The 23,473-nt window shown below is 44.1% G+C and overlaps 1 protein-coding gene across 1 annotated transcript in view; it reads right to left on the bottom strand.

The window, feature by feature from the left end:
• The window catches only part of pkd1a (polycystic kidney disease 1a), a 334,259-nt gene that overhangs the window by 148,704 nt on the left and 162,082 nt on the right, over nt 1–23,473 (bottom strand). Inside the window, 12 exon segments of the mRNA XM_034188324.1 lie at nt 5,226–5,378; nt 8,268–8,418; nt 11,755–12,191; nt 12,308–12,607; nt 14,389–14,589; nt 15,504–18,130; nt 18,209–18,339; nt 18,510–18,685; nt 18,832–18,963; nt 19,047–19,523; nt 19,680–20,063; nt 21,351–21,613. Of these exon segments, the coding sequence (XP_034044215.1) occupies nt 5,226–5,378; nt 8,268–8,418; nt 11,755–12,191; nt 12,308–12,607; nt 14,389–14,589; nt 15,504–18,130; nt 18,209–18,339; nt 18,510–18,685; nt 18,832–18,963; nt 19,047–19,523; nt 19,680–20,063; nt 21,351–21,613 (5,432 nt within the window).

Genomic DNA, 23,473 nt, shown 5'->3' on the forward strand with positions numbered 1-23,473 from the left:
AGGTGCAATAAAAGTGAAAAAAAAAAAAAAAATATATATATATATATATATATATAAAATATTATTTACAGATGTACAAATACGCAGATGAGTTGTCAGGGGGTTATGCATAATGTAATAGGGGGGTTAAATATGCAAACAAAAACTGAAATTCCCTATTTCAAATTCAGTAAACGAATGGCCTGGGGGAAGAAGCTTGTCCTCATCCTCTCGGTATTGATTCTTAAGCAACAGAACCGACAACCAGATGGCAACTGAGAGAGGAGGGAATGTCCAGGGTGATGGGGCAGGCTGAGGATCTTCTCTGCCCTCGACCTGCATCTTTTAGAGTAAATGTCATGCAGGTCAGGCAGCGCAGTTTTGATAGTCCTCACCGCAGAGTGGACTACTCTCTTAAGGGCAAAAAAGTACTGTTTGGTGCAACTGCCCATCCAAGTGATGATACTCCCACACAGAATGCTCTCAATGGTACAGGTCTAAAAATTTCTGAGCACTCTGAGGGGGAGTCAAAAGTCTCTAAGGCATCTGAGGAAGAACAGATGCTGTCTGGCCATCTTCACTGTCCGGTTAATGTGGCGTGACCAAGACAAGTCCCATGAGATGGTCACGCAAATACAAAAAAATATGGGGTCAAATCAGCCTGCATTGTTCTGTTCAGTTTATATCAAAGTTTTCCTGCACTTGTCCATGTATTTTTCCTTCTTTCTAAGAGTTTGGTGTTTGTTCTACAAAGTTTTAAGAAACAATAAAATGTTCACACTTTTCTTTATAGCAGCTCTGTATTTCAGAAATGCAGCAGAAACAACCACAAACCAGAAAAAGTTGGGACTATATGTAAAATGAAGATAAAAATAAAAATGTTGCACTATTCCCAGTTTCTCCACTCACAGAAGCCAAAAGTTCTTCCAGAGTTGTGTCTTGGTGGCTTCCCTCACTTGTCTCCTTCCAGCATGGACATTTAGTTTTTGAGAACTGCCTACCTGACACAGATTTACTATAAAGTACCACACTGTTTGTATTTCTGAATGACTGATGGAAAGGAACAGTCTAAGAAATATTCACTGATTTGGAAATGTTCATGTTTTCATCCTCTGACGTTTCTTGGAAAATGCTGCAGGCCTTAAATTTAGGAATGGATGTATATTACCAAATAAAATACGTTAAAGCTGACCTCAATGTCAGGATCATTGTGCCCCCCCCCCCCCCCCCCCACACACACACATTTTTCATATCATCCAAACTTTTCTGATTTGGGGTTGTAAAAAACAAAACAAAAACTACAATTTAAATAAATAAATAAATAAATAAATTTGAACTGTATATAGAAAAACTTTAGAAACTGTGTTATCTTTATTCATTCATTTTAAAGGTCAAACTTATTTGTGGAGGATGGGCAAAAATGGCTCTTTTGACAGTAAAGGTTGTAGACCCCTGAACCAGACTGACTCCAAATATTAGGAAATTAAGGACTTATTTATTTTTTTGGTGGTTTTCGTTGCATTTTGGAAATGCTCTCCGTCTTTAAAATGGAACATTTACTCTGCGTGGGTCCGCCACCTGGTGTTCAAGAGATGAAACTTCAGCCACTCACCCAACAACAGCACCATTTACGTGTACATAAACATAAATATCATTCCGTTCTTTTACATTTGCATGTTTCAGCATTCTAAAGAGCTAACTTCTTAGACAGAGAGAGAGAGAGAGAGAGAGAGAGAGAGAGAGAGAGAGAGAGAGAGAGAGAGAGAGAGACTATTTCAGAATCTACATAGATGCAGACTTTAGGGCACAGAAAGAAGCAATGTTGCAGCTGCAGGGAGTTTAAACAAGCACATGCACTGAGATGGAGTGAGTCGAGTCAGACACAGGACGGGTACAAGTTCAGGGAAAGTTGAAAACCACCACCAAAGAAAAGAAACCCCTACCTGGAAAAAAGGTAACATTTAAAGAAGGTAAGAAAGGGAATAGGTTCATATTAACAATAATGTCAGGCAGAAAAGAAAATATATTAGTGTAAAGAAGCAAAATGTAGTTTTCTAAGGTCTAGTATTTGGTTCTCTAGATGCACTAGAATTCATCTTTAGGGTCTATTTTTTTCAAACGTTTCACGAGGGAGCCCCCCACACCCCTTTGAGTTTGCTATGCGTGACACTGGTCGATGCTGAAAATTTTGGACACCCTGAATTTTTTTGGGACACCCAAAACTTCAATTTCTGCCTAAAACTACGGCATGCAGAGTAAGAAGCACACAGAGTATCAAAAGTAAAAGTAAGAAAGAAAAACAAAGGGTTGGGGACAAAGGAGGTTCTCAGTCTGTTGGTCCTGCACTTGGGAAGCAGCAGTCTGTGGCTGAAGAGGAACCTCTGGTTGCTGATGACAGTGTGCAGAGGGTGACTGGCATGGTCCGGAATGTCCAGCAGTTTGTCTAGTGTTCTCTTCTCTGCCACCATCACCAGAGAGTCCAGCTTCATGCCAACCACAGAGCCAGCCCACCTGATCAGTTTGTCCAGCCTGGATGTGTCCTCCTTGGATGTGCTGCCTCCCCAGCATACCACAGTGTAAAAGAGGATGCTGGCCACTACGGACTGGTACATCATCCACAGGAGTTTCCTGCAGATGTTAAACGACCACAGCCTCCTCAGAAAGTCCAGCCTGTCTGTCTCTTCCTGTACAGGTGGTTGGTGTGGGTTGTCCAGTCCAGTTTGCTGTAGGAATCCATAGCCTCCACCTCAGCTCCCTACATCAGAACTGGTTGTGGTCTTGGTCTGGACTTCCCAAAGTCAATGACCAGCTCCATTGCCTTTGAGGTGTTGAGCTGTAGATGGTTTGTGTGGCACCAGGCAGAAAAGACCTTCACTAGGCTCCTGTATTCCTCCTCTCTTGTCATCCCTGATGCATCCAACAGTGACTCTGTCATCTGCGAATGTCTGGATGTGACACAGCTCACAGGTGTAGCAAAAGGCAGAGGTGTACAGGGTGAAGAGAACCTGAAGAGAGCCTTGGCTGAATGAGTTCACTAGTGCACTCAGGTGTGCATGTAGACAGGTAAAGAGAAACTGATGATGATGCTGTCTGTACTGAGCCTCTCTTTCTCTGTGTGATGACTTTTTTTGCATTTCTTTATCTATAAGATCCCCGCTCCCTCGGTCTGCTCCGGACCCCTCGGTTTGTTCCGGACCCCTCGGTCTGCGTTCCATCCTGCAGAATACTGCTTGCTCGGCAGAGGCAGCGAATCCAAAAAATATCATCCAGTGAGGGCAGAGGAAGACCCATGATCTTTTCTGCTGTTCTTATGACTCTTTTGATGGATTTATTTTTGTTTTCGAGCAGTTAGCAAACCGTGCTGTTACAGTGATCAAAGGCCTTGAGTAGCTCAGCAGACAAGTTGCTCTTCTTAAGTGCTGGTAAAAACATAAAGCCTCCGGTGTGTCTTTTTGACCACAGCCGATGTGTTTACGTCCCATTTAAGATCCTCAGTGATCCAGGTGCCCAGAAATTTAAAACAAGAGACCCTCTCTACTACCTCACCTTTTAGTGGTTAAAGGGGCGTGGTCATCCTTGTGCTTCCTGAAGTCAACTATGATCTCTTTAGTTTTCTTGACATTCAGATTATTTTCTGTGCATCATTCAACCAGCCTTGTTGGTGCTGAAGAAACATAGTATTTTAAAGAAGACTCCCTATGTTTTGTGCATTTTTCAGCCTGAACCAGAGAACGCCAGCACTCATTCACTCACGTTAGCGTTTATCACAGACATCAGTCGACTCGTCAGCATTCTGCATGTGATGAAAATAAATCCCAGGATCCACCAAGACTACAATAAAACAAATTACTCTGTTTGGCCTCTGTGTGGAAGGGCGGGGCCACACAACAGCGTGCGTGCTCTCAGTGATGTGCATGTTAATGCCGACATGCTCCGCTTACCAAGCAAAAGGGTTCTGCAGGCAGTGACAATGCAAACCAAGCTAGACTCAAATGTTTTGAGCCGAACCGCTCGGTGGAAACGGGACTGTCGGCATACGCTGACAAATTTCATTAGGGAGACGGCAACACTAACTTATTGTGTTAATAAAAGCACCTAATTTGGCGAAACATATTCTAAATTTACTAATGTTTCTTTTCAGATGTTGAGGCATCCTGGAGCTGACCTCTCATGACCTGCAGGGGTCAGTGCAGACGCTTGAGGTCAGAACGTTGTGCGAGCAAACGCGTTATCTGAACGAGCCGTGCGAGTGAATGTGTTATCTAAACGCGCCGTGCAAGCGAACGCGTTATCTAAACGCGCCATGCAAGCGAACGCGTTATCTGAACGCGCTGTGCGAGTGAATGCATTATCTGAACGTACTGTGAGTGAATGCGTTATCTGAACGCGCTGTGCGAGTGAATGCGTTATTAAAAACGCGCCGTGCAAGCGAACGCGTTATCTAAACGCGCCGTGCAAGTGAACGCGTTATCTGAAAGCGCTGTGCGAGTGAATGCGTTATCTAAACACGCCGTGCGAGTGAACGCGTTATCTGAACGCGCTGTGCGAGTGAATGCGTTATCTGAACGTACTGTGTGAGTGAATGCGTTATCTAAACGCGCCGTGCAAGCGAACGTGTTATCTAAACGCGCCGTGCAAGTGAACGCGTTATCTGAACGCGCTGTGCGAGTGAATGCGTTATCTAAACACGCTGTGTGAACACTTTCAACAAGAATAACACCAGAAAAGATGAGCAGGAAGAAACAAGTTCAGTGACAAAGCACACGATACAACATAAGCCCTGCATCCACTGCGCATGCTTCATTTGGGAGCTCAGCAGCTCATCTGAGTCTCCACACCCAAAGTGATCAAATGGATTAATGTGATAATTAACCATCAGATGCCAAAGTAAAACCTCTTAAATCATTCAAAAGTCAGTTTTAAGCAGAAACGAGGCAATACTCGGTGACGTTTGACATGACGGACACGCAGTGAACGCATCAGCTAGCAGCTCGTGTAGCCGCGGCGCTCTGGTCGCTTCCCCCATCTTTTATTACAAAATAACGCTGAATTTATATGGAAATGATTGTTGTTCAAAAGCTTCAGATATCTGTCACGGAGACAGATGATGACTGGTGGCAGTTTGAAGCAGAAACGAGGTGATAATCAGTGAACCGCGGCTGATGAAGCATGCAAAGTGAAAGCAGGGGGACCGATTTTTAGGGAGAACTGTTCGGTCTGCGACACCAGTTCAAGTGTGAACTCACAGTCTGGGTGGTAGATTCCCGTGCCATTCCTCCTTTGCTGATGGTCACTTTGAAAGTGTATTCGGCATCAGCCGCCAGCTTAGAGCCGGAAATCCTGAGGACTGGGCCAGTGGAGTTCAAGCTGAAGTTCAGACTGGGGCAGTGGTCCACACCCTGGAGACAGAAGGTGGCAGCAACAAATTGACACGCTTCCATGTTTGGTCAAATACAAGAATATCAGAATCAGAATCAAATATATTGCCAAGTAAGTTCACACATACAAGGAATTTGGTCTGGTGTTACTGATGCATAAACAAACAACAAAAGCACTACTACAATCCCTGGCAAAAATGATGGAATCACCGGCCTCGGAGGGTGTTCATTCAGTTGTTTAATTTTGTAGAAAAAAAGCAGATCACAGACATGACACAAAACTAAAGTCATTTCAAATGGCAACTTTCTGGCTTTAAGAAACACTATAAGAAATCAAGAAAAAAAAATTGTGGCAGTCAGTAACGGTTACTTTTTTAGACCAAGCAGAGGGAAAAAAAATATGGACTCACTCAATTCTGAGGAAAAAACGATGGAATGATGAAAAACAAAAGAACGTTCCAACACATCACTAGTATTTTGTTGCACCACCTCTGGCTTTTATAACAGCTTGCAGTCTCTGAGGCATGGACAATGGAAAAGTGTCCAAAATATCAACGGAAACTTGTGCATTTATTGATGATGTAATGACAGCCATCTCCCCAGTGCCTTTACCTGACATGCAGCCCCATATCATCAATGACTGTGGAAATTTACATGTTCTCTTCAGGCAGTCATCTTTATAAATCTCATTGGAACAGCACCAAACAAAAGTTCGAGATTCATCACTGAATATGACTTTCATCCAGTCATCCACAGTCCACGGTTGCTTTTCCTTAGCCCATTGTAACCTTGTTTTTTTCTGTTTAGGTGTTAATGATGGCTTTCGTTTAGCTTTTCTATATGTAAATCCCATTTCCTTTAGGTGGTTTCTTACAGTTCGGTCACAGACGTTGACTCCAGTTTCCTCCCATTCGTTCCTCATTTGTTTTGTTGTGCATTTTCGATTTTTGAGACATTTTGCTTTAAGTTTTCTGTCTTGACGCTTTGATGTCTTCCTTGGTCTACCAGTATGTTTGCCTTTAACAACCTTCCCATGTTGTTTGTATTTGGTCCAGAGTTTAGACACAGCTGACTGTGAACAACCAACCTCTTTTGCAACATTGCGTGATGATTTACCCTCTTTTAAGAGTTTGATAATCCTCTCCTTTGTTTCAATTGACATCTCTCGTGTTGGAGCCATGATTCATGTCAGTCCACTTGGTGTAACAGCTCTCCAAGGTGTGATCACTCCTTTTTAGATGCAGACTAACGAGCAGATCTGATTTGAAGCAGGTGTTAGTTTTGGGGATGAAAATTTACAGGGTGATTCCATAATTTTTTCCTCAGAATTGAGTGATTCCATATTTTTTTCCCTCTGCTTGGTCTAAAAAAGTAACCGTTACTGACTGCCACAATTTTTTTTCTTGATTTCTTATAGTGTTTCTTAAAGCCAGAAAGTTGCCATTTGAAATGACTTTAGTTTTGTGTCATGTCTGTGATCTGCTTTTTTTCAACAAAATTAAACAACTGAATGAACATCCTCCGAGGCCGGTGATTCCATCATTTTTGCCAGGGATTGTATAAGAAGTAAAATAGAGACCTAAGAAGTAAATAGAGGCAAATAAGTATTTGATCCACAGTCGATTTTGCAAGTTCTCCAACCTACAAAGAATGCAGGTCTGTAATTTTTATCGTAGGTACCTTTCAAAAGTGAGATTCAGAATCTACCAAAAAAAAAAAAAAATCAGAAAATCACACTGTATGATTTTTAAATCATTAATTTGCATTTTGTTGCATGAAATAAATATTTGATCCAATAGAAAAACAGACCCTCTTAAACCATAGAGTCCCCAAATTCGGGGAGTTGCCCTGTTTTGGAACATCTGAACACTCATAACTAATCAATGCTGACACCAAACACTTATTATATAATCAAAATGTCAAGTGAAGTCTCCTCTACAAAAGTATCCACTTCAATCACATATCAACTAACCACAGCTGAAACGCCAAGCAAATAAAGACAAAAATCAGAATTCATTTTTTGGGGGGAAAAAACCACCTCATTTACTCCTACCAAGTATTATTTACTTTCGATTTTTTGCATCCACAACATCCCCTAGGATCTGTCTTTTAGCTAATCCAAACGTTTGCATTTTTGACCTTGTACATAATGTATGGGTATGTGATTTTGGTGAAATAGGCTCTGGGGCCTAAGGGGTTAAACCGACCTGTTATGGTCTTCTGAAACAGTTGATAGATGTATTTTATAACTTAAAACCGGGGCCGATGCTAACGCGTTAGCATGTCTATGGCATTTTCAATGCTAAAGTTAGCATTAAGCTGTTCACATCTCAGCACGTTTGTGTGCATTTGTTTTCTGTATAATAATTAATGGCTCAGGGTTTATTGTTGTAAAAGAAAGACTATATCTGTCTTTCTGGATCCTTCTGTAATGCTGGAATGACTTTAAGTTAAATGAGCATTTACTTGAGGTGACCTGGATGAGGCAGAATCTGAGACTACAACTCTATGGCCATGCACAGTCATTTCCCAAACACAATCCAGCACACAGGTGACTGGAGGAGGCCACGGGTACTGCCCATGGAACCCCTGGCTGGGTGGGGAGATGAGGACTGAGCCACTGAAGTGGTTCTATGTGGTGACGGGCTGATCCAACACCCAAAATTAAATGGTTTTTACAAGGCGTGATATCTGAGGAACAGCTGGGCCTTAGTCATTTCTTTATCAGATTCTAAACACAGCAGTGCTCTGTTCCATTATTCATTCATTTTCTACACCCACTAATTCCAATGAAGGGTTGCAGGAAAACTGAAGCCTATCCCAACGGTCACAGGGCGAGAGGTGGGGTACACCCTGGACAGGACACCAGTCCCTGGCAGGGCTCGGTTCTGTCAGCATGCCTGTGTTTACCTTGGACGTACTCTGACATTCCCAGTGGTGGAGAAGCTGTGACTGGCTGTCCTGATCTATGTTGGGGTCGTAGGACTGCTCCGCACTAAGCTCCAGGTCCTGGGTCCTTGACCACACTCTGTAAGTGCCTCCTTCTATGATGGGTACCAGTCTGAGAAGACAGAAGTAAACAGAACAACACACAAACATTTTAAAGCTCCCTCTTACTCCCTCTTACCCTGAGTGAAGTCACAAAAACAAACCTTTAGTTTTACCAGTAAAAATGAACCAAACCAGCTTCAGCACCAAAGTATAAACTAACAACAATAAAAACACTTTCACATGAAAACTTGTCAACAGTTACAAAATCACATTTAAAATGATAGAAAACACAAGAGATTTACAAGAAACATTAAAAACAATTAGCAAAAAAAAAAAAAACCTTCAGCAGAAATAATGATAAACATTTGAGAGAAACTCAAAAGTGCTTCAAGTCCAAAGCTGCTAAATTTAAGTTGTTAATGCCATTTTAAAGGCCCCATCACACTAAGCACACATGATCAGGAATCAAGCCGAATCAGCAGGAATGAGGGTAAAAAAGCCACACTGCGAGGGCCAGTTGTATAGGGACAGCCATTCAGACAGTAAAAAATGACGCAAATTACTGTTTGGGTTAATAAGGTTCTAAGAAGGAATAGTTTGCACCATCTGCCGTGCTTAGTTATAGTTCCGATAACCGACAATTATCGAAGATAACGTTTTCATTATTGGATTACCTTTTCAGATAACTTTGAAAACCATCCTCTGCAGGCAAAGGAGAACTGGTCTCACACACACACACACACACACACACACACACACACACACACACACACACACACACACACACACACACACACACACACACACACACACACACACCACACACACACACACACACACACACACACACACACACACACACACACACACACACACACACACACACACACAAATTTCTTTTAAGCCCATACTGATACGAGGGCAATATCACCCAAGTCATCCAGAGGCATACATTTTTAACTTATGGTTCAAATTTTAACCAAACTAATTTCAGACAAGTTATTTAAATTAACGTCATATCTAAAGTTTTATAAAGTGAAAATATCAGATATATGTTTTAGTTTTAAAGTAATGTGCTAATTTTTAAGGTTTTAGTGTGGACATGCTGTGTCCAGCAGTGCATTATGGGTAGGATAGGGTAATCTCAGCACGTTCACGACAGGACAAATGGATTTGAAACACATTAATCAGGCTCTACGGACAACAGCATTAAACTCTAGTGCCTAAAACTCTCGTGAATATACAACCCCTGGCAAAAATGATGGAATCACCAGCCTCGGAGGATGTTCATTCAGTTGTTTAATTTTGTAGAAAAAAAGCAGATCACAGACATGACACAAAACTAAAGTCATTTCAAATGGCAACTTTCTGGCTTTAAGAAACACTATAAGAAATCAAGAAAAAAAATTGTGGCAGTCAGTAACGGTTACTTTTTTAGACCAAGCAGAGGGAAAAAAAATATGGACTCACTCAATTCTGAGGAAAAAATGATGGAATCATGAAAAACAAAAGAATGCTCCAACACATCACTAGTATTTTGTTGCACCACCTCTGGCTTTTATAACAGCTTGCAGTCTCTGAGGCATGGACTTAATGAGTGACAAACAGTACTCTTCATCAATCTGGCTCCAACTTTCTCCGATTGCTGTTGCCAGATCAGCTTTGCAGGTTGGAGCCTTGTCATGGACCATTTTCTTCAACTTCCAAAGATTTTCAATTGGATTAAGATCCGGTCTATTTGCAGGCCATGACATTGACCCTATGTGTCTTTTTGCAAGGAATGTTTTCACAGTTTTTGCTCTATGGCAAGATGCATTATCATCTTGAAAAATTATTTCATCATCCCCAAACATCCTTTCAATTGATGGGATAAGAAAAGTGTCCAAAATATCAACGTAAACTTGTGCATTTATTGATGATGTAATGACAGCCATCTCCCCAGTGCCTTTACCTGACATGCAGCCCCATATCATCAATGACTGTGGAAATTTACGTTCTCTTCAGGCAGTCATCTTTATAAATCTCATTGGAACGGCACCAAACAAAAGTTCCAGCATCATCACCTTGCCCAATGCAGATTCGAGATTCATCACTGAATATGACTTTCATCCAGTCATCCACAGTCCACGATTGCTTTTCCTTAGCCCATTGTAACCTTGTTTTTTTCTGTTTAGGTGTTAATGATGGCTTTCGTTTAGCTTTTCTGTATGTAAATCCCATTTCCTTTAGGCGGTTTCTTACAGTTCAGTCACAGACGTTGACTCCAGTTTCCTCCCATTCGTTCATTTGTTTTGTTGTGCATTTTCGATTTTTGAGACATACTGCTTTAAGTTTTCTGTCTTGACGCTTTGATGTCTTCCTTGGTCTACCAGTATGTTTGCCTTTAACAACCGTCCCATGTTGTTTGTATTTGGTCCAGAGTTTAGACACAGCTGACTGTGAACAATCAACATCTTTTGCAACATTGCGTGATGACTTACCGTCTTTTAAGAGATTGATAATCCTCTCCTTTGTTTCAATTGACATCTCTGGTGTTGGAGCCATGATTCATGTCATTCCAGTTGGTGCAACAGCTCTCCAAGGTGTGATCACTCCTTTTTAGATGCAGACTAATGAGCAGATCTGATTTGATGCAGGTGTTAGTTTTGGGGATGAAAATTTACAGGGTGATTCCATAATTTTTTCCTCAGAATTGAGTGAGTCCATATTTTTTTTCCTCTGCTTGGACTAAAAAAGTAACCGTTACTGCCACAATTTTTTTTCCTGATTTCTTATGGTGTTTCTTAAAGCCAGAAAGTTGCCATTTGAAATGCCTTTAGTTTTGTGTCATGTCTGTGATCTGCTTTTTTCTACAAAATTAAACAACTGAATGAACATCCTCCGAGGCCGGTGATTCCATCATTATTGCCAGGGGTTGTATTCTCTGGGTTTATAGGCATTGTTATTGTTGTTGTTGTTATCCCTCGAGCGCGATCAGATGGTTCCAAATGCTGTTTTGACGCCATGAGAATGCAGTCAGAATGCAGTTTGAGGCCACCTCGCCTGCCGTTCGAGCTTTTTCCACCTCAACGCACCTCGACAGTTGGGTGCATGTGCTCTATATGACCCCAACCGTTTGTGATGCACTCAGATCGCTGCTGAAAGTGTTTGATTGTGCCTCGACTTTGCCAGAATGGAGGTTGAATTTTTGTTTGGACAGCATTCGGGCTCATTCGACCTCTACTGTAAATCCTTTGGGAGCTTTTTAAAATATATTTTTAAAATATTTTAAAGGATTTAAATATACAATTTTGACCTTTATATTTTTGCTGATGTGAATCATATTTACATATTAGACATCATCACTGGTGGGGAATTAAAAAAAAAAAAATTTAGAGTAAATGAGTGAGCAGCTATTTTTACTGACCTGGCAGCCATGATGCTAAGCTGGAGGCAGGCAGCCTTCCTCAGAGGAATGCCTTCATACGACAGCGAGAACACCAGGGTGTAGTTTCCTGCTGCCACAGCCAACTTAGGCAAGGACAGCTGCAGCCGCTGCACGTCCACCTCCACTGGAAGCTGAACCACAGCGACAGGCAGGCTCTGAGGCACCACCCCAGGGGTCAGAATGTAGTCTTTGTCGTTCTCACAGGACGGCGTAGAAAGGATCTGCCACAGGTACTGTGCACCATAACGTATACAGCCTTTCAGGTCTACTTCAGCCTCTACTAAAGCGGGCTGGGACCGCCAGATGGCCAGGCGGGGGGCTTGAACTACCTTGACCTTTGGTTCCTCACACTCTAAGACAGTGATATTTACTCCCACCTGGCCCAACACCCAGCTCACCAGGTTGCTGCAGTTCACCTTGAAAGGAGAATATGACCAAACCTGAGAAGACCTTTCACACAAAACATTCATCAGAAGAATGGATCTGATATTTTCAGGATCCAACCATGCACAAGAAGCTCAAAAAAGCGTACTTGGACCAGGTAGTGTCCCGGGTGCGTGTACTGGTAAGCCACAGTTGTGACGTCGGAGTGAACAGGGGTGGAACCATCACCGAAGTCCCACAGACAGGCGACAGGATGAGATCTGGGCGTGACTGAGGCCATCAGAGTGACGGTTTTATTGACAAAGGTATCGGTGGGCGCTGCGTACAGGATGGCAGCCGTCAGCAGGTTCTGCACCACCACGTGTTTGGTTACATTCTGACAAGTCAGCAAGTTGAAGGCCTTCAGGTAGATGATCAATAATCCCGCTTCTTCTGGAGTGTAGGACATCTGGGGTTGTGTGATAAAGCATCACATTTTGTACAACGTAACACACAGTGCTGCTTACAATTATGGACTGAATATTAAATGTGGACTGAAATAAATACACACAAACCAAATATTTCACAAAATGTCCAAAGTTAGCCAAGTACAAAACAAAACCCTTTTCTGTAGAGAAATAAAAATACAACACAAAATGTGACGGTTTTGGTGGCAGCTGTAGTTGTCAGTATTAGAACGTCTGGAAAGCGGTGTCATTTGATTTAAAACAGTGACTCACTTTGAAGTCATTGATTCCGGGAGATCGAGTCTTTGAATATCTTTCCAATCTTACATGTAAAAGGTAAAAATATCATGGTCTAATTAAGTTAATTCCAGAGCTATTTCAGAGATTTAGAGTGTAGACTGTGATGTACAATAAATAACATTTTATCGTAAGAAGAACTTGGTGTTGGAGATTTGTCTCTTAAGCTGTACATTTAATTTAATTTCATTTATATAGCGCCAAATCACAACAAAGCTGCCTCAAGGTGCTTCTCACAAGTAAGGTCTAACCTTACCAACTCCTAGAGGAAGCACACAGGTGACAGTGGGAAGGAAAAACTCCCTCTGAGGATTTGAGGAAGAAACCTCAAGCAGACCAGACTCAAAGGGACGACCCTCTGCTTGGGCCATGATACAGACATAATTGACAAAACAAATATACAATAAATTTTGGGAGTCCATGCTGGTGCACAGGACAGGAGGGTTGCAGAAGAAGACACAAACTCCCATCTCTGGATGGAGCTGCACCTCAAACAGAGAGAAAAAACTGAATCAGACATCAGAAAGACAAGAAATACAGTATAATTTGTCAGCATTAAACAACAAGAAACAGAAGAAATACTAAGGTGATCGCCGGCCACTAGCCCTAAACTTCACTAAAAGACCCAGAATATTGACAGAAGACTGAAGCTGCATGAAATGGTCTCCATTTGTACTTGAAACAGTCAACATGCTAGTAGGTCTGGAGGAGGACCTACTCCCCCTGGCACTGGGGGAGTAGGTGCAATGCCACGGATGATAATTGGGCAGCGCAGTCTTGTTTGAGGACGGGCACTAAAGGGTTAAAATATGATGGAAATGACAATAATCCTACATCTAGGGACAGCCATCTTGGAGTTTTTGGGCAAACTGCATGGCAAACAATGTGAAAATGCAAAGAAAAGTGAGGATGCAGTGGCAAGTGGGCATGTCTAGCAGTTTGTTTATGACCCGGAGCTCAAACATGTCGGGGCGGTTGTGCAGGTGAGAGAACGCAGCTCTTCTGGCTAGCTGTGTAGACTAACACTTACCAACACAACCTCTTCTATCTGCCTTGGCTATCCTTCTCCACTGAGCACTAAAAAAACCCTGCATTTTCGCAACTGCTTCGGTGATTGCAACCGAAAACAAAACAGTACACCTCTTATCAGAGTGAAGTGATGCTGTGTTTGTACTGCACAATGGGACGCTGTCTCCAGAAGTGGTCAAACCCCATGATACTGTGCAGTGGTTCAAATGAGATTCCACTGCCCTATTGCCAACAGCATCACAATACTAAAAACTGCTGATGAGAACCCTGAATAGTGAGAAAGAAAAAATATCAATATTACTACAGATTTATGGATAAGAATTATTGATATTCTAACTGTACATAACTGGTTAATCTGTATTTATCTGGGTACATATTGCAGATTCTGTAGTTAATATTCTGGGGTACCAATAAGACTGCCCAGAACCGTAAACAATAAACATTTCTGCACTTTTACCTCTTTGCCCACATGTGACACTCGGTGCAGGTTGTGCAGATCAAAGGTCCAAAGGAACTGAATGGGTTTTCCTTTCACAATGCTGGCCTCAAAGGTTCTCCTCACACCTACAGGGATGGCAGGAGGGCAGCACTCCAGGATGGAAAGCCCACGCACAGGCTCCATGACCTCCACGTGGAGGTGGCGCCTCTTAGAGCTCACCTACAGCCACACATCACAACACACACCCAACGGGTTACCATCACATCGCAACACGCACCCAACGGGTTGCCATCACATCGCAACACGCACCCAACGGGTTACCATCACATCGCAACACGCACCCAACGGATTACATCACATCGCAACACGCACCCAACGGATTACCACCACATCGCAACACGCACCCAACGGGTTACCATCACATCGCAACACGCACCCAACGGGTTACCATCACATCGCAACACGCACCCAACGGATTACCATCACATCGCAACACGCACCCAACAGGTTGCATCACATCGTTACCATCACATCACAACACAGACCCAACAGGTTATCATCACATCACAACACGCACCCAACAGGTCACCATCACATCACAACACGCACCCAACAGGTCACCATCACATCGCAACACGCACCCAACAGGTTACATCACATCGCAACACGCACCCAACAGGTTACATCACATCGCAACATGCACCCAACAGGTTACGCATGCAACTAGTTACCATCACATCACAACATGCATGCAGCTAGTTATCATGTCGGACTCTCTGGGAAAAGAAAATTATCTTTAAACTTCCACTTTCCTCACTACTATGCGAACATCTAGACCAGTACTCCCATGAAAACCAGTTAGTGTAATCTGAGTACACACATTATTGACAGTGTTTATTAATTCACAGATTTAAAGATGCTGTTAGGATACTAACAAATGCACACTACCTATAAGAAGTATTGTTAGGAGGACTAGTTGTCCTAACAGTTGAGTATGGCTAGTTAGTATCAGAGCAGCTGAGTAACTTTCTTATCATCGACTAGTTGAGTGAAGGAGTACATACAGGAAGTGTTTCTTAGTACTCTGTTGATACTGTCATGCTGAATCTGTGTGTTACCTGCTTTAACTTTACCTGGTTGTAAGCTGTGAGATTAACGATGTAGGTGTCCACTCTGGTGAACGTGTGCACGTATGTGTTGTTGACTTGAAAAATGGTGGAGTCTCCACTGATGCTGAGGATCAGATGTACGTCTGAACCCGCTGTCATAGAAATGCTGAACTCCACCTTCTCACCGACTGCTATGAAGGTTTTGCTGGCCTTCAGCTCCAGGCCCTGAATTTTTTTCTGAACAAAGAATTCCCGTGAAACCACTTGTCTGCTGACATCATTGGTGGCATTCAGAATAATTACAGCTATCTTTGGCTCTGTAAAAACCAGAGAGGTTTTCTGTCCTGTTCTTGGTCTTCCATCCAACAGCCACGTCCACAAAATATTGGTTCCAGTCAGCACATCTCCCTGGAGCGAGACACTGACGTCTGCGGCTACATAGTTCTGGTCTGTCACATTGGTAGCAGAAAACCACAGCCCAGAAATGACCTCTTGAACACTGATGAAGTCTGACACCGTTTCTGAGCTGACTTCATTGAAGACCTTGACGTTAACCAGCTTCAGGCCGTGACTCAAGAAGGTGTGGATTATCCAGGATTTGTTCCACTGGAGTACCTCTCCACTTACAGCCCAGACATACTGCAGGTCTGAACCTTCCGTAGTCAGCACCGTCAGGTTCGTTGAGGCATTGACAGCCACTGGGTTATCACTGATTTGAAGGTGCACGCCCCTGGCTTCTTCTATGAAGTAGATGGTTCTGTTGACGGACAGATGGCCGAGGAGATTGGCTGCCCGGAGAAATACATCACATGGACCAGGTGTTGAGAAATTTACGTCCACAGTTTTCCCACTTATGTTAAAGCTTGAGGTGTCAGGGTCAAGTTCTCTTATGAGATTCCAAGTAAAGGTCATATTGGTTCCTTCCTTTAATGCAGCCTGAAGGTGGAGAACTTTATTTGTGGCAACGCAGCAACCACCAAATGCTCTACTTCCTCCTCCTGCAACTTGCTCCGCTGCCAAAATCTGCAATCCTTCCAGTTCTCGCTGCACAAACAGGAATATGCTTGCTTGTGCGGTTCCAATATCATTCTCAGCTGTCACAATGATGTTGAAGGTTCCAACAGATCGGAAGGTGTAGAACATGGTGTGGGTCCCTGGGATCGATGTGCAGCGGTCACACAGGATCCAGGAAAACCGGACACCGTCCCCCTCTTCCATATATGCGTCAAAGTGTACCGAGGCATTGAGAGGGACATTTACCAAGCTAGCATTGACTGTTAAACCACGGATTGGAGCAAGTACAGCTACATGTAAAAACGTGTGGTTCCTGCTAACCGTGTTGGTGGCTGTCAATGTAATATTGTAATTTCCTGAGGTGCCGTAGCTGTAAATGATATTTTGGCCTGTAAACACATTTCCATCTCCAAAGTTCCAGGTGTACAAGACACTGGAGGCCAAAGAAGAAGCGCAGAAAGTGTATGGTGCCCCAAGAGTCAAGTTATTATATCTACTTCCATTATGCTGGAGAATAACTGGCCCTACGGGCATCTGGATGTCTATAAGGACAGTTGTGTTTCTGGTGGAGATGTTATTAGAAACAGAAACTGACACCAAGTAATGACCTGGCTTTTCATATGTGGTCATTACATTCCCAGAAGCACAGACGAGAACAGGATCTTTATCACCACCAAAGTCCCAGAGATAGCTGTAGTTAAACGGTGGCTCAACTTTGACCCGGAACTCTATGTCCTCCCCAACACAGAAGTGCGACTTTTCAAGTGTGAGGTTGATACTGGCTAAAACTGGCTGCACACAAACCCAGGTGAAGAAGATGGTCTTGGTGGCCTTGTTGGTGCCACTGGTAAGAAGCAGAGACAGGTGGTAGTTCCCACTCCACCCGTAAGTGTGAGTAACTCTCGGGTCGCCCTGATGTGTCTCGTTGGGGCTGCCGTCACCAAAGCTCCATTCATAAAAATGAGCAGATACATTACCAGACACCCAGGCCTGAAACTGGACAGGGATCAGTTCTTGGACACATCCAGATGGTTCGATCCTCAAAATCTGGAAGTCAAACACCTGCACAGGTACGAGTGTCCAGCCAGAGCTCACAGCGTTCTTTGCAGTCACGTTCACAGTGTAGTTGCCTTCCTTCATGTAAGTGTGTGACACTTGAGGTTCCAAGGTGACGTGACAGACGCCATCTCCCATGCAGAACGTCCAGGTGATGTTGTTTCCTGAGGCGAGGTGAGCCGACACAGTGGTGGCGCTGCGCAGCTCTACAGGGGAGCAGCTCTCAGCTGTTAAAACTTCAATTTCCTCATACACGAACATGTCAGAACAAGCTTGTGCTGAACTGATGGTGTTGTTTACGGACACACATACGCTGACAGCGCCGCTCTGGGTGTAGGTGTGAAACACACGCATCTCACGGCTTCGCAGCATCACAGAGTCGTCGCCAAAATGCCATGTATAGGAAATCCCAGTGGAGGCTGGAAAAGCTTGAGCCTCAAAAGCCACCGATTTGTCCACCAGGAGAAGCTGTGGCACCGTTGTTATGTGAACACGACTGAGAACGCTACAGACGTTCATAGCCACACGCTGGCTAATGTTCCCGTAGCGGTTAGACACAGAGACCTGCGCGGTGTAGACTCCTGTACAAAGGCAGAAATGTTAGAATCAGAACCAAAGTCAGACTAATGTGGGTGCTGCACTAAGAGACAGGAAGTCACCTGGCTGAGTGTAGACATGGGTGACGTTGTTGCTGAGAAGGACCTGATTGGGAGAGTCTGTGCAGAAGAGAGTGCGGGCGTAGGGAGGCCGGTACTCAACCTCCACGTACCCACCGTCACCAAATGACCACCTGCAACATACACAGGAAACGTGAGCCAGAAACTTCGGCACCACACTTCGTTCCACTCTGTGCATCACAGTGTCGTGTTTTCGACACGTGCTTCAGTAATTCATGAACCCTGAGAATTAAAGACAGACTGATTTCAAATTCTACCATCCCACCTGTCAATATGCACATACCGAAAGGTGGCGCCCACTGCCATGTCCACGAGCACAGCAGCACTGAAGGCCTGAGCGGCGCCCTGGACCACCACATTAGCCGCAGGCTTTACAGTCAGGTTGGCCATGGGCTGCAGCCGGTCTACGGTTACATTGAAATGCTCCGTCAGGGTACTGACGTGGTTCATGGCCATCACCTGAAGGAGGCGCCACACAAACCCTGCTTAGACTCCACCCATTAAATCTCGTGTTGATCCAAGATTTGATTTAAACAACAACATGAGGTGCAAACACGCAGCTGCTAGACAGAAACAGAACTGTGGCGGTTTGGAGGCGGACTCACTGTCAGCTTGTAGATGGCAGCGTTCTGGTAGATGACGTTGAGAACCGTGTTGTAGTAGGTGAAGTACGGCTTGTCATCAACGGTCCATTTAAACGTGGGATTGGAACCTTCATGCACCGATGCTGTGTAGCTCTGAAAGAACACGTACATACATGCACATAATAACAGGTGGCAGATCCACAACCCACCAGACGTTCGGTGCAAAACAAACTCACCACGACAGACTCCATCAGCACACGGCGGGCGGGGTGTGGCTGCACCAACAACCCTCTGAGTGGCTCTTCCAGCTGGATCAGCACCTCCAAGGTGGCTTCCGTCACGTCACTGTGCGCCTCCAGCTCCACCGGCAGCGGAGTCCTCCGCTCCTCCGCTCCCAGCCTCATATCCAGCACCGCAAACAGGCTACGCCCCGGCACCTCGGCCTCTGATCCAGAGCCTGGCTGACACAGCCCTGGAATAGCAGCAAACTCTGGAGGACATTCGGAATAGAAGGTCGCGCTGCGGTCAGTCCCGTGCCACGACACCTGTGTGACCTCACAGGACTGCACCCGGAGCAGCAGACGGGTGTCATTAGGCTGCAGGTAGACGGTGCCATTCTGGATAGGGGGGTGCAGGATCACCAAGTCCAGAGGGGGAACCACCCGCAATGGGCAGGACGCTGAGGCGTGGTAGGACGGCTTCACAGAGGTCACCTGAAATATACATATATAAATAAACTTCAATAGCAACATGACCCATTCAGAGCAGCAGGCTCAAACATGGAAAATATGATGTCATTTTAGGAAACATCTGAGGTCCCTAAACACCAACAGAAAAATGATCTGTTTAGAGACAGGAAGTCAGTGAACCTGCAGGCTGTAGAGTCCAGGCTGTAGCAGAGCAGCAGACACATGGGCTCCTGGCAGCTGGGTCTCACTTTGTCCCACATACAGAACCCTGAGAGGACACACCACTTCCTCTAACCAGCGTCCCTCGCCATCCCCCACCAGTACCTCCAAATCAAGTTCTGGGTCAGGGCGCGCCGCGCTGCTGTCCTGGTCAGCGGAGATATCAGCAGACAGGCTGGTTCTGTTGGACCAGAACCACTCTGGCAGGTTGATGGCTAAAACAGACTGTTGCCACGGAGAATGCGCAGGAGCGTGACAGTCAAGAAGGGAGACGGGACCGGCATCATGCTGCAGGGCGATGACATCACCACGGGACACCAAGACATCTTCCAACTCTTCTTGTACCTGGTGAAGGAGCCACCACCGGTTGGTTAGGTCCACATTTATGTGTGTGCAGAAATAATGACTGCAGACTATCAGTTTTAATTTGGGGCTTATTATAGCCAAATAATACACTTTAAACGTAACTGCAAGTAGTAGCTGACAGGGTCCAAGCTAGTGCTGGGTCGAAAAGATCAATTTGCCCCTCGGCCTTTCCATAAAGGGCCAAGACATTTGAATTTCCCATAATGCCTTTCGACACACTGTTAAAAGCTCAAACCTTCATAATTTAGCGCATTCCTTTAAAAGATATGTCATATGTGTGATATTTTGTCTCTGTAAAAATGACAGAATTACTGTTAATATCGACAAACTGTCCAGAATTATTCATGAGTAAAACCATAAGTGAAAAGTATGTTGCACTTCATGTCTCCTCCCCACTGTCTTTTTGCATGTTGAAAGTAAATCACTTTTTTTCTTCTTCCTTTGGGGCAACAGCAGCCGGCTCACTCCGCTCTCTTCTGCTGGGGGCGGACTGAGCTCAACAGGTAAATACTAAAATGTATGATTTTGATTCACTATGCCAGCAAAAAAAAAGTTAGCGGACTGAAAGTTAGTGGAGCCGTTCTTCATAACGTGCCATTTCCATGGGACAAGTACACAAAGGTCCTCTGGTGTTGACTGCAGGAGAACCTTTCCACCAGCTATGGGAAAAGTTCTTCTGCAGGAGAAAAAAGTTCTCTTTTCCCCTAGCCGTGTTTTTCCCATAGCCGCGTTCTCTTGCTGCAGCGAAAGGTTCTCGGGAGAAATGTTCTGCAGTGTGCCATGCAGCGAGCACTGCAGGCACAAGTATTGTAGTGGTATTTATTTCATAAATACCACATCCACAGTAGTAGGTGGATGAAAAGAAAACCCTCCTTTGATGATTTCATAAGTAAGTTCAAAATGTTTTTCCTACAAAACCTTAAAACTGGCAAACTTGCAAATAAGATCAGTGCTGACTTTTCTAATTTCTTGTTCATGTGATTTCCGGCCTGTGTTGAATGTTTCCGTCCTCGCTCCAGTTTTCTGTGTTTACCTTTGCAAAGTGTTCTTTAAAGTTTTTGCCTTTGTCTTGATCTGTTTGTTGGATTAACCTGTTCCTGGGTATGTTGTTTTTGTTGTAATATGTTTATCCTCCACATTTTTGTCTTATTTTCTGTTTATCTAAATAAAAAAACCCAGCTGGCAGTCATCACACATTTTATCCCAGTTTATTTCATATTCAACACTGAAATGTTGTAATGATTGCAAAGATCAAAGGTCTCTCACCAGGATGTGTGCAGCTGGTCCTGCAGGAAGCGTGATGAAGACCTCACTGTGGAGGGAGTATCGAGGCCGCAGCGTCCCCGGTGGTAGTCTATGTCCATGGGTGCAGTTGGGACAGGCAGATGTGTGGCACGGACTCGAGAGGGGCAGACACTGCTGCTTGAAGGGGCACCACTGCTGTAGGGAGGGGCAGGAAGGCGGATGACCGCTCCTGCCATCAGTGTGGACGCACACAGCCATTGGTGCGCATGCCAAACTGCCACATCCTGAGACACAAACACCCACCACTTAAAACCTCTTCATCGTTCTGATCACCATTTGTTAAAATCCTGTATCTTGATTCAATTTGTCTATAATAATAATAATAATAATAATAATAAAACAAGCAAAAAAATGTCTGTTCTATTGTCTGGATCCACTACAATTCAGAGTATAGCCCCCCTGGCCCATACTCTGAATTCGTAGATGAATTTGGTGCATTCATCTCTAACTTGTCAACTAGTGCAGATAACATTCTGATGATTGGTGATTTTAATGTTCATATAAATAAGCATTCTGATCCCCTCTGCAAATCATTTATGGAAACTGTGGATGCATTAGGATTTTGGCAATGCATTCAGGACTCGACACACATTAGTGGAAATACCCTGGATCTGGGTTTCACACGTGGTATTGCTGTCACAAATATTGACAACATGGCTCTTGCTTCGGTGGTCTCTGATCACTCATTAAGTTTACAGTTTCACTGCCGTGTTTAGTGGAACAACAACCTTATTTATCACTACGGTGATGCATCAACTCCTCAATTAAGACTGAACTCGAAGCTAGACTGCCTGATGTCTTAGCTTCAAGTTTGGAAAATGCCCAATCAGTAGACAGACCTGTGGTTAGGTTAAACTCAGTGCTCAAAACTACACTTGACATGATTGAGCCACATTTATTAAAAGCACACACCCCCAAATCACAGTCACGGTGGTTCAATGGTTACTTGTGTGACCTCAAGCAGAAGGCTAGAGGTCTAGAATGGAAATGGCGTAGTTCAAAATTAGAAGTATTCCACCTTGCCTGGTGGGATGCTATCTTAGAGTATAAGCATACATTACTGGATACAAAGTGGACCTATTACTCTGATGTGATCAACAAAAACAAGCATAACTCAAAGTTCTTGTTAGACACGGTGGCAACACTTATTCATGGACAACCACCTGTAAGCCTGCTAGCATAATGGCATAGTATGTTTCTATGCTTTTTACCCTTTTAAATTCATTTTATTAGTAAACGGAGCAGGTCATGGCCTCAACTTTAAAGTATGGGTCTTTTAGTGAAGCTTAGGGCTAGTGGCTAGCGATCACCTTAGTATTTTTTCTGTTTTTCTTGTTGCTTAATGCTGACAAATTATACTGTATTTGTTGTCTTTCTGATGCCTAATTCTGTTTTTTTTTCCTCTCTCTGGTTGAGGTGTGGTTCCATCCAGAGATGGGTGTGGTATTTGTTCTTGTAACCCTCCTGTCCTGTGCAACGGTGTAACAGTATATACCCCCCCCTCACCCTGGAAATGTAGTTCCATTTCATTCCTCGTGACCGCCAGAGGGCGGTGCTGAAAGCACTGAATGATCCCTTCGTGCATGCGCAGTTCGAGTAATAATACCAAAATAGTTACACCTGTGACACCACGGATGACCAATCACAGTGTATATAAGCATACGTCATCTGAGGCTCTGTCCCTTTTTTCGTCTCGTGCGCGGATCGCTACTGTAGGCGTCCGCCATTTTTGTGCTGGATATTTCTTGTGGGTTTGCCATCGCTGGATGCCCTTTCACCTTTCCTTTTGGCAGGAGCATCGTTTTTCGCTCTCCTGGGGCTGCGACGGTTCTTGTTACTGCAGTAAAGTGTCTCTTTTCTTTGCCATTACCGGTGATGGCAGCGTGTTCGCCCCTTCTCCCGGTAATGCGTGGGTATACGGACATACATATAATGTCTCGAGCCACCTGGGTCCTTTTGTTGTTTTGTTTTTGCTATTACCGGTGACGGCAGCGTGAGCGCTGCTCCTCCCGGTTTTGGACCTATTTGTTTATAGCTGCTGGTGTTGGCCTCCTTTTGTTGTTCGTTTTTGCTATTACCGGTGA

This window comes from Thalassophryne amazonica, chromosome 15, assembly GCF_902500255.1.
Source record: "Thalassophryne amazonica chromosome 15, fThaAma1.1, whole genome shotgun sequence".
NCBI lineage: Eukaryota > Metazoa > Chordata > Actinopteri > Batrachoidiformes > Batrachoididae > Thalassophryne > Thalassophryne amazonica.